The sequence below is a fragment of the Pipistrellus hanaki genome, assembly GCF_964339955.1.
Source record: "Pipistrellus hanaki genome assembly, chromosome: 14".
Classification (NCBI taxonomy): Eukaryota; Metazoa; Chordata; class Mammalia; order Chiroptera; family Vespertilionidae; genus Pipistrellus; species Pipistrellus hanaki.
Window position 1 is genome coordinate 36831680 of NC_140516.1, and position 20077 is coordinate 36851756.

At 38.4% G+C, this 20077-nt stretch overlaps 1 protein-coding gene across 4 annotated transcripts in view; it reads right to left on the reverse strand.

Annotated features, from left to right (window-relative positions):
- The window catches only part of HPSE2 (heparanase 2 (inactive)), a 438368-nt gene that overhangs the window by 118991 nt on the left and 299300 nt on the right, over positions 1-20077 (reverse strand). For all 4 annotated transcript variants that reach the window (XR_014796800.1, XM_084904090.1, XM_084904089.1 and 1 more), the window contains exons 7-8: positions 18468-18561; positions 3123-3229 (exon numbers count right to left, since the gene is read on the reverse strand). Coding sequence is in view for 3 of the 4 variants with exons in the window: in XM_084904090.1 (XP_084760216.1) it covers positions 3123-3229; positions 18468-18561 (201 nt within the window). In the remaining variant the exon portion in view is untranslated. The remainder of the gene's footprint in view (positions 1-3122; positions 3230-18467; positions 18562-20077) is intronic.

Below are 20077 nucleotides of genomic sequence, written 5' to 3' on the forward strand. Positions count from 1 at the left end.
TCTAATTGTAATAATATAAATGTAATTAATATGACTGAGAGCTTCAGTCTTCTCAGTATAATATTGAGCCATTTCATAATATTTTCTCAGCATATGTGTCTAGATTCATCTGTCACCTCTATCCTTTTCTCTCACCATAACCCCCATTTCCCAGACTCTAAGCTACATAAAACTGCCATGGCTGCCCAAATACACAATGCTTTCAATGCTTACCTGAGTCTTTATACATGTTTCAACTTCTGCTCAGTATTCCCTTCCTCTCTTCCTCTACCCATCTCATCTGGCAAATTTCCTTCCACCTGTTAATTTTCTAGTCAAGTGTCACCTCCTTTTAACTTCTGCTGCCAAAGGTAGTACCTTTCTCCTCTGTACTCTTATTCATAACCTTTGCCAGCCCATTAAATGACAAACACTTGCTCACTACTCTGCTGTCTCCCAGTTGGTTATAAACTCATCAAAACAGACATACATTTAGCTTTATATCCAAAACACCCATCCCTGTTCCTGGTACAGTGTAGTTTTATTGTGTTGAAAATGATCTGGATCAAATTAGATTCTAGGAACTTTAAAAATCATCATTCAGCATACTAGAGACATATTATGCATAGCTGTGATTTCCCAAATCTGAAACCATATGGAGCTCCAAACCAGTGACTTATAGAATGGAAGTTTTCCCTTAATGAAATGAAGAGCATTGCTAAATTTTATATTATGAATGAATATCATTAATATTTTTAATAAATTTTCACATTGACAATTATACGTTATTCTCATAAAAACTAACAAATATTTACTGATAATTAGAATTATAAATACAAAGCAAAACACAAAAACAAAAGTTTTAAATATATAAGGAAATTTAACAATAATATAATAGAACCTTTTTTGTTGTTGTTTTAATTGGGGCATTGTAACCCAGGGAATTAAAAATTATTTTGGAATGTCATGCCTAAGCTACTTGTCTTTATTATTTTTATTAATAATATGAAATCAGGATAACAGCTTTGGCTTTTCCTTTGAGACACAGTACTAAATATCTTATAGTAGAACTATAACATGAATTCTGGGTGGATGCCTCCTAACTCAGTGTTCTTTCAATGTGAAAATAGAACAAATACAATAGGACCTACATCTAACAAGTATTTATCAATAATAGCACATGTGTGTTATTCTCCTTTATAGCCCTGTCCTTGTTGAGTGAATGAAGAAACAGAGTGATGAGTAAATATGTCACCATGTATATGTGAGCCCCTATATCTACCAGCATCTGGATGTCAACACAAGACCATATTTTGGTATTTTTATATGTGAAAAGTTCCTACTTGTTCATTCATTATTCATTCAAGGACATTAATTAATCAATTGTAAATCCCAGGCCTTATTTTCAGCATTGAGGATAGATTTAAAAAGTGCTGTGACTACGTAAGTCATTTGTAAAGCACTGGGTATATAAATACCTATACCTACACATTTACAGTGATAGTATCAAATTCCAACTTGTGACCTCTACAGATAAATGTTAACTAGTAAGTCTGATTTTTTGCTAGTATAGGGGGAGGTTTTGAAGAAGTTGTAACACAAAAGGGAAGAATATGCATCTTCTTCTCTAAACCCACATCCAATATGCACATCCCCACAGGATTCAAAATGGACTATGGCAGTACTCCTGCTTCCCCCTGGCTTTTCAGAGTGGATGGTTAGTACTGAAGTTATCTTCATCTTCTTCCAGTAATAATAAGCCCCGAGAGGAAGAGATACATGATGTTCTAAGTCTCCCTTTTATGCTCAAATAGAGAAAGGTGGTAAGTTGACTGAAATATTTCACCAAAGATGCTACTCCAGATTTTTTTATTCCACATTGTAGAGGGCAGCCTGAGAAGGCACATGGACATTCTTTAAATTGTTAGCTGAGTCCGAGGCACTGGCAGAGTACCTTTGTCCAGGTGTCAGCAGGGGCGGGTCTAGATATGTAAATCCAGTAATGCTAGGGCCTACTTAAGAATGCAAATAAGCTCCTCTGACCCTATAAATAAACCTGCGTGGCTTGGAGGGTTGCCTTGCTGCCTCTCCATCAGAGAGATGGCGCCCACCTAGCACCCATCTTGATGAATCCACCAACAGAAATTAAAGTAATCTCTCTTTGTCCCATTCAATTGCTACTTTTCCCATTAAGCCCTTCCTGATCCTCCCAGTCAGAGAAATCCTTGATTCCTTTGCATGTCTATCACTTTTCTTTTATAGACAGACTCGGGGAAAGGAGAACTGCTGTAGGTGGTCACACATGTTGCGTGGGTGTGAGTCCAATCTCTGCTACTAATAATAGTATTTATCTCACTGGGTTGTTATAAAGTAACTAGTGGCCTGGTGCATAAAATTCATGCCGGTAGGTTCCCTAGGCCTGGCTGGTGATTAGTGCCAATCTGCAGGGTGACCAGTGGGGAGATCGGGGAGGGGGGTTGCCCTGCTGGCACCAGCCTTGGCTGGCCTGGGGGCAGCTCCTGTGTTGAGTATCTGCCCCCTGGTGGTCAGAATGCATCATAGCGACCAGTCTTTCCACTGGTCCTTCTGCCGTTCTTTCGATTTACATATTAGGCTTTTATTATAAAGTAATAGTTCCTACTTCACTGGCTGTTAAATTATTAACCATATATAAAGCATTTTAGACAGTGCGTGGCACACAGTAAGCACGACAGAGTTAAAATTATTATTGTTATGGCACTTATCTTTATGACTTTACTTATCTCGTCTCCCTTCCTCCAATGTTAAGATCCTGGAGGGCAAAAACCCTGTGTTACTTTTACCCATCTTCCAGAACGATGGTAAAAATTAGATGAGAAAATGTCAGCACTATGTTTTCTACTGGAGACATTAAATAAATTTTTTATTACTTTTATGACTACTGCTGCTACTATCTTGTTCTGATGCCTGTGCCTGGCATTTTCATATCTAGAGAAGTCTCTAATCTTGCTTTATTGAATGGCTAAACATATTCACAAATAAATGGATGAAGAATTTTCAACATGAACTCTCCCTCTCAAGAGAAGAATACTGAGGAACTATAGCAGTCTTGCTATCCTTCTTTCCTCAAAGTCCTTGGGAGTGAAATTGAAAGTGTTACTCACAAGAATCCTGCAGCATAGGAATCTGATAAGTTGTTTGTGCCTCCAGCTGAGGTAGTTACCACACCTTCAAGCCAAATCTTCTTTCCTGGAGTGTATGTATTAACCACCTGGTCACACAACAAAGCAGAAGGAGATATTAAAAGCTTCCCCAATAAGAAGAAATACATATCCCTTAGGGAAATTCCTGCAATCCCTTACTCCCAGGTGGTAATAACCTGTGCTTTCTTTATTTTGATGCACCACATTCAGTGAGCCAGTACACACATTACACACACACACACACACACACACACACACACACACACCCAAGCATTAATATTGACACAGACACATGTCAACTCAAGGAAATGATCACTTTTTCCTAAGTTACTTCAATGTGACAAGAAAACAAGTCTGTTTCCAGGACATAGACTGACTGCAATATCCTTCATTGGAAGATATAAATCTATAATATTCCTTATTAACAAGCACTGAGAGGCAAATTTTCTTTTTGTTTTAAAATAAATTTTATTGATTTAAGGGAGGGAGAGAGACATAGAAACATCAATGAGAGAGAATAATTGATCGGCTGCCTCCTGCACACCCTCTACTGGGGATTGAGCCAGCAATCTGAGCATGTGTCCTTGATCGGAATCAAACCTGGGACCCTTTAGTCTGCAGGTCAATGCTCTATCCACTTTGCCAAACCAGCTAGAGTGAAAAGAAAATTTTCTTAATACTCTGTTACAACAAATCCATGGATGAGTGCATTGTCCATGCATCAAAAGTCATGAATCAGAAGAGACCACAGAGATCAATGTCTAGGAGAAATATTTTATAATTACCAGGGCATGTGTGCATATTACAATCACATTTTTGAGGTAACTGCAGTAAGCATAAAAAAAAAAATCACTGACCCACAGGTGAAAGATCCTACACAGGGAGCAGTCTTCTAAGCAAAGGCAAAACTTCTTGTCAAAAGGTGGCCCTGTGACTTTTTTTTTTTTTAAATATATTTTATTGATTTTTTACAGAGAGGAAGGGAGAGAGACAGAGAGCCAGAAACGTCGGTGAGAGAGAAACATCGACCAGCTGCCTCCTGCACACCCCCCATCGGGGATGTGCCCGCAACCAAGGCATATGCCCTTGACCGGAATCGAACCCGGGACCTTTCAGTCCGCAGACCGACGCTCTACCACTGAGCCAAACCAGTTTCGGCTCTGTGACGTTTTGAAATGGCCCAGGGTCTAATCCATAAGTTGGAGAGTGGCCAAACTATCCCAAACAGAGCTCAGATCTTTTGGAAAGCAGTCAGACAGTACTTAGGGATAATGCTGTACGCTGCTTAGCCTCTGAAAGCAGAGCTGACACAAAGGCTTGTCTATAGGTGGCTCATTTGGGAAGTAATATCAGCAGGAATGGGAAACTGGGGGACTGAAATAGGGAAGAAGGGGAGACCAGTACAAGGAAGCATTTTCAAGTTGGCAACCAGTGCTGGCAATTTGTATTCAATCCCACTGGGATCTTGCTAAGAGCTGTGTCTCAGAACTATCCTTTGGCTAGTATCCTCCAAAGGTCAAGAGTAGCCTTGTGACTATTTATCCCCTCCAGCCATTCCCCCATTTCATTAAGGGGTGAGGCTTTAATGCACCATACCTGCACTACACTGGTTGCAGCCTGTGCACCTGCCTATCTCTGATCTCTGCAGAGATAACCAGAGCAGGATGTGGGACTGAGAAGATGCTAGTTATACACAAGAGGCACTGGATAAATATGATAGTGCATTTAGTAAGGTCCCATGGCCCACCGATTACTCTCTCATACATTTAGACCAACTCTACTTTCCCTTAGGTCTCTAAGGAGAAAAGTATGAGAATGTTTACTATGTTTGTGTCTGATGCTAGAAGAATAGGAAAGTAAAACGTGGTAGATACATATAGTAAAATAGTATGCACAAGTTAGAGCAATAAATTCAATGTAAATCCAGCAATATGAACAGGTTTTAAAGGGTTAGTGGTATGTTAAAAAAAATCAACAAAATTATATTTATGGACCAATATTATTTATATAATTACCCATTCACACCCAATAACACTAAACAGTATATAAAGATATATGTTTCTTAAAGACATATATCAAACACATAAGGAAGTCATGCATTTGAGGGAGTGGTCACATGTACTTCCCTCAAATGCATGGCTTCCTTATGTGCTTGGATTAGAGATGAAGATAAAAATTAAAGCAGGTCTTTGCATGAATTGATGATAATAGTTTTCTATAATTCAGGAATATATATATATATATATATATATATATATATATATGCAAAGAATTAAATTAATTTGAGAGAGAGAGAGAGAGAGAGAGTGTGTGTCCCATGTATGTCAGAACTTTCCTCTTTCCAAACTCATGGGCAGACATCAGCAAAGAGATTTCTTTTTTAAAAATCTCTTCCTGGGTACAGTTTCCTGCCTTTCCATAACCCCAACAACAACAATAATTACTAGATAATTTAGATTATTTGAGGCCTATTTTTCAAATCAGCGATGGCAAAAAGCTTGATCCTTTAAGTAATAAAATTGTAAAAATACTTAAAAATTTCAGGTGAAAGTAAGATAGTAATAAAATAAAAAAAAAAGGAAGAAAAACCCTGGGAATTAATAGTGGAGATCAAATTGGAATGCTGTTAAAAGATTAAATAAGAATCCCCTGTGCACTCAAAAAGAGAAGTTATTGAGGATGTCACAGACAGGTCTCTCCCCCTTCTCAAATGACTCTAAGTGCTGAACCCACGTAGCCAGGGCAACACTTTATAACTAAGAAAGCCAGGAAAACACCTGAAATGATCAAAAGACAGAGCCATATAGTGACACTGAAGGACTACACCAATGATTCCCCTTAAAAATACCTGTGCTGTTGATAAACTTTGTACTTCTTTTGTGACTAAAATTGAGTCAAATAAGGGTGTTTTTCTTTTTGTCTTTGACTTCTAGGATATTCAGGATTTAATTTTTGCTCAAGGACAGATATTGAAATGAGACAATTAAAGAAAAGGGGTTTGGTTAAACAATACAAAACAAAAAGGTAAATACTACAGTATGATGAACCTTGAAATCATTAAACTGAAAGAATCCAGACACAAAGGGCCACATATTAATGATTCCATTTATATGAAGTACCCAGAATAGACAAGACCATAAAGACAGAAAGCAAATGAGTGGGTTTTTAGGGTTGGAAAAGGAGAGGGAGGAGAGGAGAGGGGATGGGAAGTGACTACAAATAGGTATGGGGTTTCTTTGGGGGTTGATGAACATATTCTAAAATTAAACAGTGGTGATGGTTATACAATTCTATGAATATATTAAAAGTCACTGAATTACACACTTTTAAAAGGTGACTCTTATGGTATGTGAATTATATCCCAATGAAGTAGTATATGTGCCTTTTTTATATTTAAATTACCTAATAATTATAAAGCATTTGGAAAAGTGTCTGGTATATGGTAAGCTCTTAAAGTATAAGTCAAAATTATCTAAGTCACTCTTCTTGTCCAAAGTACATATGATTATGTTTGGATTAATCTAACATTAGAGCTGGTTACTTTTCTTTTGGACATAATGCTTGTCGTCGTGATAATGGGCCAGATGTATGCTAAGTAGCAGAGAAAGGCCCGTTTAAAATTAAAAATGCACAGGGTTCATTTACATTAACATAATTCCCATTCAGAGTAATTCATTTATCCACTCTCAACACAGAAGCAATTCCTATCTTTTTCTAGAGAGGCCACATGAACAAAAAACACACACAGTGAAGTAGAACTTTGATACAAAAATCTAAACAAATTATATGAAATATTCTGTGGAAAAGAGATTCCTTGAAAATATTCATATTAAAGGTTTTGGGAGTAGTTGGTACAGATCAACAAGGATTTTCTGAGCATTTCCTATTTGGAACATGGTGAGAAGCTTGCTGAACTGTATGACTATCATGAGCAGAGGAGACCATTGTGGTGAGGTGGTAGGGAGGTACTGAGGCTGGGTGCTGGTTGGGACTAGGGAGGAAATCGGTAAGGGCAGACTAGGAACGAAACAAACCAGGAAAACCAGATGGAACCACCTGCAAAATTCCCTTAGAAAGTGAAACTCTAAGAAACAGAGGGCTCTAGTTCAACACTGCGGTTTTCTGCGTAAATATGATTCTCCCTGTGCTGGAAGAGAGAAAATTGCAGTACTGGAATAAACAATGGTATGTTCCTGGTGAGAAATGATGTGCCAATGAAGGTTATTTTAAGAAATACACTGACTGGGGAGGGGGAAGTACAAATGTTGAGATTACTGATGCGAAGGTAGAGAGAGTGAAATGGTTCGCTCCCTTTCAGAAGCTCAGTTCTAAACAGACGTCAGCCATTGGGCCCATGTAGACAAGGGAGTTTTGAGCACCCACAGAAAAGCTCACAAGTGACTAGAGGCTGATCAGAATCCTTGGGCTTGACTGGGGGCAGGGTGAAGGGAAACCCAGTTCTCTTCCCTCATATTTCCGTCTTGAAGGCCTCAGGACTATTTGTGTGGCTATACTGAAGGAAGTGAGTGAGAGAGAAGAGGTTATGAAAAACAGCACCAATTTTTTAAAAGTTTTATTTTCTCTACCACTTTGAAATTTTTTTTAAAGGAAATACAGTAAAAATAGAAAAATAACCATTTACGTGGCATAGTTTCAAACCTGGACTTCCTTTTTCCTGTTTCTCAAAAACTGTGACCTAAGTATTTTTTTAAAAAATGACTCCTGAGAGCCTGGTCTCAGCCACTGACTGCAAGAGATGGTAGCCTTGTAGCAGCAGACATGTTGTTTATGGTTATCCAAACCCAACACCTTCCTTAATGAGAAAGGAAGCAATAAAACAGGAACAGTGGACAGGCCAGCTGGCTAATCAGCCTGGCAGGAGGCCCACCCTCCAAAAGAAGCTGGAGTCCATTAATTCCAGCCTCTCATCTACTCAGAAATCAACCTTCCCCAGGACATCAGGAAGAGCAGTAGCTCTTTAAGAAACCAGAAGTTAACTCCTGTATCATCAGTTCAAGCTTCAGGAAGCTTCTTAAACCTTACCTATGCACAGAGCTCCTCTTCGGGGTGCCTCTGCCTCTTTGTTCCATATTATATTTATAAGAGGTTCTGGTTAGAGTTCAGTAATGTTCTGATGTTTCTTTACATTTTTTCTTATATATTTTTTTACTTTACCTCCTATTAGAAGAGGAGATCATTTCATTCTACCCTCTCCTTCCTCCCTGCCCTGTTCTGAGTGCTAGATCTTACCATTTCTTCCTCAGTCCTCCTGACAATTCCACCTTCCACACTGCTGTGTGTTCACAGAGGTCTGTGTAATTAGTTAGGAGATGTACTAAAATTAACTTGCTTGTAATGAATTTGAGAGTAGTGATCTGGGGAATGATTTAAAAAAGAAAAGAGATTCTAAGTTGTCACAGTTACATTCTTTTCATTTACCAGAATTATAAGATGACTAGAGAGGTCCAGTGCATGAAAATTCGTGCACTTAGGTGGGGGGGGCTCAGCCCGGACTGTACCCTCTCACAATCTGGGGCCCCTTGGGTAGAGTCCCTAGGCCTGGCCTGAAATCAGGGCCTATCAGGACTTTCCTTCTCTTGGCTGCAGGCAGCTGGCCCCACCCCTGCCAATGCCACTGCTTGCCATCTGTGCAGCACTGCCCACCCCCCTTCCCTGACACTGGAGGCCTCCCTCTGAGGTGATAGGCTGGGTTGCAATAGCTTGGCTGGCCTGGGCCTCCTCTTTCTTTGCTGGGGGCAGGGCTAGCCCTGCGAGGGGCTGTCTGCTTACCTGATCACCCCTAATCACTGGTCTACCTGATCGCCCCTATCCACTTGCTTGGGGGCGGGGCCAACCTAGCCAGGGGCTGTCTGCCTACCTGATCACCTCTAACCCCTCTGCCTACCTGCCTGATTGCCCCTTACTTGCTTGTAGGCAGGGCCAACACTGACTTACGGTTGGTTGGTCAGCTCTCCGGTTGTTACTGGTAGTTAGGACCCAGGGATTTTTATATATTGGGATTCCTCAATTGGGAGAAAAACTAGAGAGCTATTAACTGCAAACAACCTATGGTCTATTTTATAAATTTGTCCGTGGGGTATGTTAGACATTATGAAATAACAGTGAGAACCACTGAGCCATTGGAATCTGATGCCAACTACTTTAATTAACTTGGTATCTAAGATACTTCATAAACCCCTGAGTGACCTCTTCTGCCCTCCCTCACCATAATACGTTTGGTTTACTATGCAAAATGGAATCATCATTTCCAACCACACAATCTTATTTTAGGTGTTCACTGATAACCTTCTCCCCATATCCATTCCTCACCCAGATTATCTGATTTTTTTTCATGGGTTAATTCATGTTACCTCCTATGTGAAACTTTATTCAAACCTTAAGAAAGTTACTTTTCTCCTTCGGGCCCCAAAGTTCTTTGAACCTGTCTCTGACCTTAACCTTATTATACCAAGTTATAATTTTCTGTTTGCCTATTTGTTTTCCTTCCTATATTATAAGCATTTTCTTTCTTTCTTTTTTTTTTTTTTTTTTGCATACCCGATAGAACATTTATTAAGCACTTGTGAAATAAATGAGATCATGAAATAACTTGAGATATTTTACTGATGAGAAGATCAAATTTCAGAGAAGAAAATTAACAGCCTCAAAACTTAACAGCAAATATCAAATACTTATAGTTGCAATTTAGTACTCTGTTCACTTCCTAGTTGAATTTTCCTGTTTGAAACCTAGAGGCTTTCTACTGACTAAACTGCTTCCATATTTAATATGTCCTTAAGTTAGACAAGCCGAGCTATTTTGAGCTCAGCCATTCTCAACACATTCTCTTGATTTATTTCTTCTGTCTAATGCACTTCCTGTCAGTTTCATTAATTTTTTTTCTGTATAATTTCTTTTTATCATCTTCCTGTTCCGGAATGCTACATTTTGCCCATTTTCTTTCGGTATTAGATCAATTTTTAATTTGTGGCTTCTGTGTCATTTTTAGGATTTAAAATTGCATTCTCTGCTCTTATTATCTCAAACCACAGAAAAGCAATTGAATGTAATTGAAAAAAAAAAAACCACATAAAATTAAAATAAGACATACACAGAAAATATAAAGTCACCAGGGAGGCAAGGAAATTATGAGCATATGCAGAACAATAAAGAAGAAAGGTCACAGAATCCCAAAGCCATGGCTTGTTCAAGGGTAAATTCTGATGGAGGAAGAGACTAGGCAACAGTTACTTTTACATAAAGCAATCTTCCTTCCTTCCTTCCCCAGTCCTTCTCTGTCCTTCAGTCTTACTGAACAGTCTACCCACAGACAAGTGACAGGTTCCACCAGCCTCACAGGTAATTTCCTCTCGCTGAGGATATCTCCCCACTTCCAGGTGTAAACATCGGTAAATCACCCCAAGTAGATTTCTGAAGAAGCTTCTTGCCCAACAGTCATGTTCCCAGGGCAATTCCGCCAATGTCCATGGGCAGCATATAGCTCCACAATGCCATGCCTTGCACATATCAGAACCAAAAGCCTGTGCATATGAAACATATTAATGAAGTCCACTGAATGAATGCAAATAACTCCCTGAAAGGCTTGTCATCTTCCACTAATTTTGTAGTAACTTTAGATATTATCTAATATTGTGGTTCCAACTCTCATTCAGTCCTGATTTCTAAGAGACGAACCCCAAATTACATTAACTGATTTGGGGATTAAATTAATATACTTTCACCAGGAACATTCGATATTCTTTTTTTAAAAATATATTTATTTAAAAACATATATAAAATAAATATATATATTTTTATTGATTTCATAAAGGAAGGGATAGGGGAAGATAGAAACAATGATAAGAGAGAATCACTGATCGGCTGCCTCCTGCATGCTACCCACTGGGGATCGAGCCTGCAACCCAAGTATGTGCCCTGACCTGGAATTAGGTTGATGCTCAACCACTGAGCCATGCTGGCCGGTCAATATTCTTATTTAAAAGCCTTCCTAATCATGGGTAGTTAGGAATATAAATATTATATGGGTTATGAAATAATGGTTAACAAGTATAGGCAATGCAGATAGTATATTGGATAGTAGTGTGAGCTCTGGAGTTGGACGGGCCTGGGTGTGAATTCTAATTTTACTACTCAGCAAGTGTGACCTTGAGCAAATTACTGGTTTCTTCAATGGGATAGTAATATATGATACACTCAATAAGAGGCATTTGTAACCTAAAAAGTAATACAATTATATTGCTGGAAGTTAATGATGCATATTTCATACTTTAATGATTTTGGAATCAAATGTTTTTCATGATCAATATCAAAAGTAACTTGTCAGCTGTTTACTCTCTCTTCTGGCTGTTATTAAATTGATGGTATATTTAATATCTATTTGTGTTTACTAATCAAGAAAATATAGCTCATGGAATGAAAATGTCCTCAATTTTGGAGCTCTTTTGTGATAAACATACCTTTCCAGCCAGAGTCCCTAACTTATCATTAATATATAATATATGAAAGAACAGAGCCAAAGGTTCCCTTGCTTCATATTCTCCCATTTGCAGATGCACAGCCAAGAGGAATCACAGAGGCTAATTTACTGGGGAGCTCATGAAGCTTCAACTTCCGGCTCTCCACTTTCACAGCTCTCTACTAACGTCCTAGGCAGCCCTAGGAATGTGTTCACTGTCAGATATACTTCTAAAATGTGCAAATTTGTTTGTTTATTTTTCTAAAAGATGTCTCTAGTGTATAAGCTCTGGCTATATGAAAATCAGAATCACCCAGGAATATCACCTAAGGTAATAAAGTGACATACAAACAAAATACATAATTTGTATTTAGGATCCTCTGCCTCTCCTGAGTACTTCTTTAGCCTGTTTCTCTTCCCCTCAATCAAAACGTACTCTTAGGAAAGGACTTTCTATTTGGTATTACAGGCCCAGTGCATGAAATTCTTGCATGGGTAGGATCCCTAGGCCTGGCCCGCCATCAGGGCTGATCCAGGCCTTCCAGCTGCCAGCCAGGTACTTCATTTGTTCCACGCCACCACCTGGTGGTCAGCACATGTCACAGTGAACAACTGAACTCCTAGCCAAACTCCCAAGCATATTACCAATGTCTTTTATACATATAGACTAGAGGCCCAGTGCATGAATTTGTGCATAGGTAGGGTCCCTCAACCTGGCCAGTGATTGGGCCAATCAGGGCCTGCTGGTAGGGGACCTCAGGAGGTTGGCTGTGGGAGCACACTGACCACTAGGAGGCAGCTGCTGATCATCTGCCCCCTGGTAGTCAGTGTACATCATAGTAATCAGTCAACCAGTCATTCGGTAGCTTGGAGATATATATTGGCATCATAGTAGGCCTTTAAACCTGTGTAGTTTTAAACCTGTGTAGTTTACCTCTTCTTGGGTTATTTAAATTTTATATCCTTATTGTACTATAGAATGAAACATTATTTTTCTAAAATGAAATAGCCAGCATTAGTAAACAGAGTGCAATGTTACTTTGAGCTGTAAAGAGATCTTTGCTTCACTCATAAACACATATTCAGAAGACAATCTCCTGCTGTGCCTACATGTAGGCAGAGCCCATTTATGGCTGCCTAAATCTATTTCTATCTATTTGACACTATGCTACAAAGTCAGTAGTAGATTACATTTTTCCATTATTAGATCCAAATGTGAATGAGACAAAGACATTACTTCTGTTAAACTTCTTCCATTATTTGACTCTGCTCATTCATTCACCTTCCCCTCTCTGTTTGCCTTCTTCCCTCTAACATTTATTGAGCACTTGAGTGAGAAACACTAGGGTAGGAATTGGAGCACTGAAATAAGCATTCAACATTATTGAATGAATGAGTGAATTAATGAATGAATCAATCAAATATTGATTTTTGTGGTGATATTACTGTTCTTGCCCTGTATCTTTCCATTTTGCAGTTTGCTCATTAGAGAAGGTTAACAATATATTGTCCTCATTTTTCCTTGTGAGTTCAGTTATTTTATGTTCCTGAAGAATAACTATTATTCTTTACCTTCTTCCTCCTTGATATACTAACAGGCTCAAATAAGCAGATAAATCAGAAGGTTGGTTGAGAACAAAGTTTCTTTTTTGATCTATTAATTACTTTAAAGAGATTAAATATTCTTCTGCCTTTTCTACTTTCATGATCTTGAAACTAAGATATATTGGGAAAAGTGGCACAATGTTATTGCATTTATTGAGACTTCAAAGGAGTTAATCTTTATTAAATAGAATAAACAATCATAAGCAATGATGATATTAACAAAAGAAAGATCATAGATATACTATGAACCATATAAACCATTCCTTCCACCATACACATCTATAACCAGGAGTCCTCTGATCATGCCGTAAGACAAACTGTATAAATATGAAGTTCTATACTTTAGGTGTTAGCCTAAATGTTACTCCCCTAGAAGGACTTCTTATATTACTCTTCCCTTAGAAAGTAGATATTTCCCTCTATGGGCACCCATAGCACCTGATATGTCCCTATATAGGATATATCACACCTTATTATTGTTGCTTGCTTCATTAACTATTTTTCCACTATACCTTAAGATCTATGAAGACAACCACCACATCAGTCTTATTTACCATTTTATCCTCAGGGGTCTGAAAAATACTAAGAATATTATAACCAATTGATAAGTGAGAAAGGAAGGGAAAAAAAGAGAAAGGAGGGAGGGAAAGAGGGAGGGAGGGAAAGAGGGAGGGAGGGAGGGAAAGAGGGAGGGAGGGAAAGAGGGAGGGAGGGAAGAAGGGAGGGAGGGAGGAGGGATGGGGAAGAGGGGACGGGGGAGGGAGGGGGGAGCGGGAGAGGGAAGGGAAACTTTAGGGAAGCCAATTGTTTAGTTTATTTAGTATTTAAAATGCAATCATATGGATAGACTTTGGGAAATACTTCCCTTATGACTGTAATTTCACCAACTCCTTCCTGTGCTTATTGAATTGCTGAAAATAATTACAAAAAGTGTTATTTCCTCCTCTGATTCCTCTAGGAGATGACACAAATCATTGAGTCCAAATGACTTAAGCCAAAGTGGTTCTTCTTGGTTCTTATATCATTGTTTTGGAGTCAGCCCAGTTATCCGCACTATACCATCTGTACTATATCCTAAACGTCTCTCACTTTTCCATCTGACTCTTGCCTGTACTGTTAGATTCTCAACCCTTTTCCCTTGACGCATCTCCCAAAGTACAGATAGATGATTATCCTCATTCTAATGGAAGGGAGAGAGAGTGAGGATCATCCAAAGAAGTTGGTGTCCAAACACTGTCTCTGTTTAGCTTTCAAGAGTATCATACAGATGTTCATATCACAACAATTCACCCACTGCTCAGAAAACTGACAATTCTTATAAGTGGTGTCTAAATTTGGAAACCACAGCTGTTTTTAACAATTGAGTTACTGTCTTTCAGGTGCCAAAAATATCACCTATCATATTCTCCAGGGTTCAAAGAAAGAGGAAAGAGGGAAAAAAGCAAAACAAAAGACAAGTTGAGGATAAAGGTAGCATGAAGCTTCTCCAGTCACATAAATTATTAAAAATAACTACTGTAACTAAAACCACAATAGTAATAGCATTAAAAACTAAGTTTCAATAGCATTTAACAGAACAGGACTTCACATGACCTTCTTAACCTTCCTGAGAGGGAAGGAAGATAGAGCTCTTAAAGAAACAGAATCAGAGAAATTAAGTTAATGTCCTGACATCACATAACTAAGCCTAAGTTCCAACACAAGCCACCAGACTTCAAATCCTGCATGCTATCTCTTATTCAAACAGCCTCACCACAGGTTTACCTTACCAATTCCACTTTGTGTTTTAGTCAGAAATATGCCCTTTTCTATCACTGTGGGCCTGGGGATATCAGAGTTGGGGGAGGTGTTATTAGGACTTCTCTGAAGTTCCCAAAGTACAGAAACACACACACAAAGATATCATTTATAGCTTTTGGGTGAGGGCTTCAGCTATATACATATTAAAATCCTACTTGGTTCATCTCCAAAGAATTGGTTTTGGGACTTACAAGAAAGAAGTTGGCCACTCTTCCCCGGTCTTCACTTTGGACTCTAACTTCCCATAACCCTTCCTACCCACGGGGACTTCAGGAACTGAAAAGCAACATTTAGACCAGCAAAGATTGGTGACCCTTTTATGATCTTCTCCCAGCTCTCATCTCCCCAGGACAGGCCAGTATCTAGCACATCCTGGGTTGTGTTGAGAAACTCTCGTCCTGAAGGCCCTAACATTGGAGCCAATGAAGAGTCTGTCCTGTGAGTCAAGTCTCAGAGAATCACCCCCAGCAGATACCTATTTAAGGAAATATCTAGCAGGAGTTTTGTAAGAGAGAGTTGGAAAAAGAAAACTAATGAGGGAAATGACTAAAGGCTACTAAATGAAACAGGGAGGATGGAACTTTGGCTGACAGTATTTTCAAAAAATAACTGCAAAAATATTTCTGACCTTAGATGCTCTTCCAGAATCTTGCCACTCCCCCATCAAGAGAAGTTTATTTCCTTTGCCCTTGAATTTCCATCAGTCTTAGAGACTTCTCAGGGTAGATTAGAAAAGGTGACACCATTTCCACCTGGCTCTCTCTTGGGCATCTATCGGACTTTAGGACCTTGGGGGGAAGCCCAGGCTACATCAAGAGTTCATATGAAGGTATTCCTGTTATGAGTCCCACAAAGGTGCTGGTCAGCACCTGGCGTCAACTAACTGCCACACTCAAGAATCAACAAGCCCTTCTGATGCTTCTAGTTGAGAGCCTTTGAGTCATCCCAGCCTTTGAGTCTTCCAGTGGAAGCTTCAGGCAACGTGCAGCAAAGAGAAGCCATCTCTTCTGCATGTAGGGCATTTCTCTTAGAGGCTCCACTATTTCTGACATTGTACTTTGCCCTCCCCATCCAAGTCCATCAGACATGTTTTGAAGGTCTGAATCTCAAATGTGCAGTTTGCGCCTTTTTCCTTAAGTTTCCCTGGCCTTGCCTTCACAAATCAGGAGGTGAGCTTAGCTTATTAATTTCAGTCTTTGAACATTCCTTGATGGTTAAGGAATATGCAGTGGTGGAGAGTAATGGGTTGTGAGGAGAAAGTTCCAGACTTTCCTCTCACTTTTGTCTTAGTTCTGACTTAGAGCTTTTTGTTCTACTTTAAAAATTATATGAGCACAGCTAAAACCTTCATGGTCAATACCATGATATCACTGAATCATTTTACTTCCAGTGTGATCAGGTCAAAACAAAAAAGTAAAAAATATAGAGAGTTATCTATCTTGTACAATGATGTAATACAAACACTTGGAATAGTGCCTGTAACACAGTAAGCACTCAATAAATATCTACTGAATGGAAAAACAAAAAAATAAATAAATGAGATAAAATTTCCCCCTCCACATAAGCACAATATGCTTAGAAAACAGTACTATTCAATAGGTTGACATTGTTCTATCAGCTGGGTTTTTATGTTCAAAGCTCCAGGGATCAGATTCATGTGGGGCTTTCCATTTACATTTTGACTTGAACAAAGACAAATGTTGTTGGTGGAAATTAGGCTCTTCCACAGGATTGCAAGGAAAGCAATCCAAGGATCTATGCACTAGAGGTTGTGGTGTGACAAAGTTTATTTGTGATGCAGGTTCTATTCTTGGGTTTCCAATGTCCCATCTCCCACCGTCCCACCATGGAAAAAAATCAACCATGTCTTTAGCAGGGCCAAAGCAAAAGCCCGAGGAGCAAAGGTCAGAAGAGGTCATAATCATCGATATGAAAGGTGAGGGGGGTCTAAACCATAAGACCTGCAATCTGCTAGGGGAGGAAAGGTTACCCTGGTAATGGGAGGGGGGTGAAATCCTTAAAAAAAAAAAAAGAATAGGTTGACATTGTACACATTAAGTAATATGTTTCTAAACATGCTTAAATTAAGTATTAAACTTTAAAAATGTGAGTTCCTCAAGGGCAGACACCATGTCTTATTCCATTTTGTATTCCAGCACCTGGTACTTGCTAAGTGCTCAGCAAACATTTAAAAATTCAATATTAAAAACTAAATGAATGTCAAACACTGACAGAGATATTTCAAGTCATTTATTTCTCCTAGGCTTTGCCTAGTCGAAGGCAGTGACAGGTACATGCTAGCCAATGCACCTGGTCCTCAGACAGATCAGACTTGGATGCAAAAATCCAGAAGTCCTGAGGCTTCCCAGCCTTTGATAACGAGGGGACTCAAAAGGATATTTTTAATTCAATATATGACATTGGTATGAATGAAAAGAAGGGTACAGACTTCCACTTTAGTGAATCAAAAGTATTTTTCTATAATTGTTCTATATAGGATTTTATTTCACAGCGAATTTTATACATGAACCATTTCATTCACATGTACATTCACTTATTTATTCAACCTTTATTAATAGGGGCCTATCTGTTGCTATTATTCTGCAAATATTTGTTTAATCTGATCAAGAGACAGTTAAGTGTTCAAAAGGTCCCCATTCCCTGGAAAAGGACCTGAGCAACTAAAGATGTGAAATCACCATTTTGTAGAGACAGACGGAAATTGTAGACATAAGATCTCCATGGTTCAGAATTAACTAATCCAGTGTATTTCAAAATGTGATCTGCATTGGGTAAAATCACTTAAAGGGAGACTATTAACTATAGAGATGTCTGGGATCCACTGCACACATACTATGTCAGAATAACTTCCTGAGCAAGTTCCGGTGATTTGACTGTACTCAAATTTGAGAACTATTAACCAAACAAGATGTCTTGTTAATAGGACCTACATGCAATTGCTGACTATAATATGGCTTTCCTCACATCTCTACAAAAGTAAGATGTTACTTGGCTGGTTTTAAGACATTTAGAAACAGTGAAATATGGCTCAAAATTGCCAGTTCCCCAGATCAAAATTTCACTTAATAAATGTAATCATCCTCTTTTTTACCTAACCCCAAATAATACCCTGCATTTAAAAAAGAAAATAAAGTAAACCTATCCTTAAGAAACTCACAATTTAAAAGCAAACTATTACAAAATATTTGTTATTGAACCTTGGTATATCACATTTAAATCCTTCTCCATTTAAAAAACAATAAACAATTGTCAACTGTGAGGGGGAGCTCTGGACCATGCAAACTTGGACTAACTATTTTTCTACCCTGGTTCCCACAGTGCTGCCATTCAGCTGGGCCCCATTGACCTTTTCCTTGCCTCATCCCCAAACTGACTCCTCTTCTTCCCAGGGGACTTTTACTCACTTTCTGAATTTTCCTAATCTGGTCAGAGAGTGTATCTAACAGGCGAGTTTTCAGGAAGTCCATCACCTTGACAACTCGGCCATCAATGTAGCAACTGGAATAAAAATAAAATAAGAATCAGATAAAATCTTGAGCAGAAGACTACATACACTTCTCTAGTCAAAGGTGTCTAATTGCCTGAAGAAACCAACTAAGGTTCATTTGTATTCTTATATCCTAAAAAGTTTAATCCTGGGTACTTTTCAAATAAATAATATACTTTTTCTTCTTTTTAAATTTTATTAAATTCATTGGGTTGTCATTGGTTAATAAAAATTGATAGGTACTGAGTGTATAATTCCATAATACAACATCTGTATATTGCATTGTGTATTTACCACCCAAAGTCTAGTCTCCTTTCATCTCCATTTGTGGGCTAATATTGTGATTTTTTTCAACCTTTATCACATGGAATTTCATTGTTTACTCTATAGAAATAAACAGGAATCCATAAAACAATGGAGAATGGAGAAATGGAGAAAATGGTAATGGATAAAAGGTTACATTCCCTCCCTCCCCATCTTCCCCCAGGAATGTAATTTAACACTCATTCCATATTCATCCTTACCCATACCTTAAAGTAATAAAAGTATATGAGAGGTTTGAAAGAATAATCAAACATTTTTAATAAGTTTCCACAATAAATAAGAAAACAAACACCAACCACAATAATGTGATTTATTGTAGTGAGTGAGTCTTCAAGGTTTCATCTCCAGTTCACCTTCCTGGGCAAAATATTTTGTGGTCAACCTTCTCTTACCATCTTCAAAGTAAATGAATAATGAATGAATGAACAAACAAACAAATAAATGAGTCAGATAGATTAAAGTCCAGGAGCCCTCTTCTAAAATAATGAGAAGGCACTTATGGGTGTGTCCAGGTTTTGTTAGGTAGCTTCAGTGAAACATCAAGTTGTGCTGATACTACACTGTGAACATTTGATTCCAACAGTTGCATCCAGCTTTGTGAATATGCTTTATGTGATTTCTTATTCAAAGTCAAAGCTGAGACTGGCCCAGGATTAAGTGACTATTATCTCAAACCTCTGCACTCCTATCTTTGAAAAATTCCAAATTAAATCCATTCTTATGACTCTCAGGTGCCTTTTCCAACCCACTCAGGTCTTCTTGGCTGATGGCTAATGTTAGATTATTTCACTTTTAATAAGACATCAACCTATCAGTACACATTATTGAACTATGTAAAAATTATTTTTTAATTATAAATTCCTATACCAATGTACAATGTAGTAGAATGGTTAATTCTTTTTTAATTATAAAGCAGGTGCTCTGGTTGAAGTGAAGGTGGGAGATGAACTCCACCCATTCAGCCCCCCTCACTACCTCAGACATTTCCACAGAATCCAACATTGGCGTGTTGGAAATAGTATGGGTTTGGGAGCCAGAGTTTTACAATTTCAGATTCCAAATCAGGTATTTCCTATCTAAGTGATATTGCACAAGACAGTTGGCCTCTATCAGCCTTAGTTTTCTTATTCTTGAAAGAGAGGTAACATATCTACTTATCAGTATTAACTAAACATTAAGTACATAAACTTCTTAGTATTAACT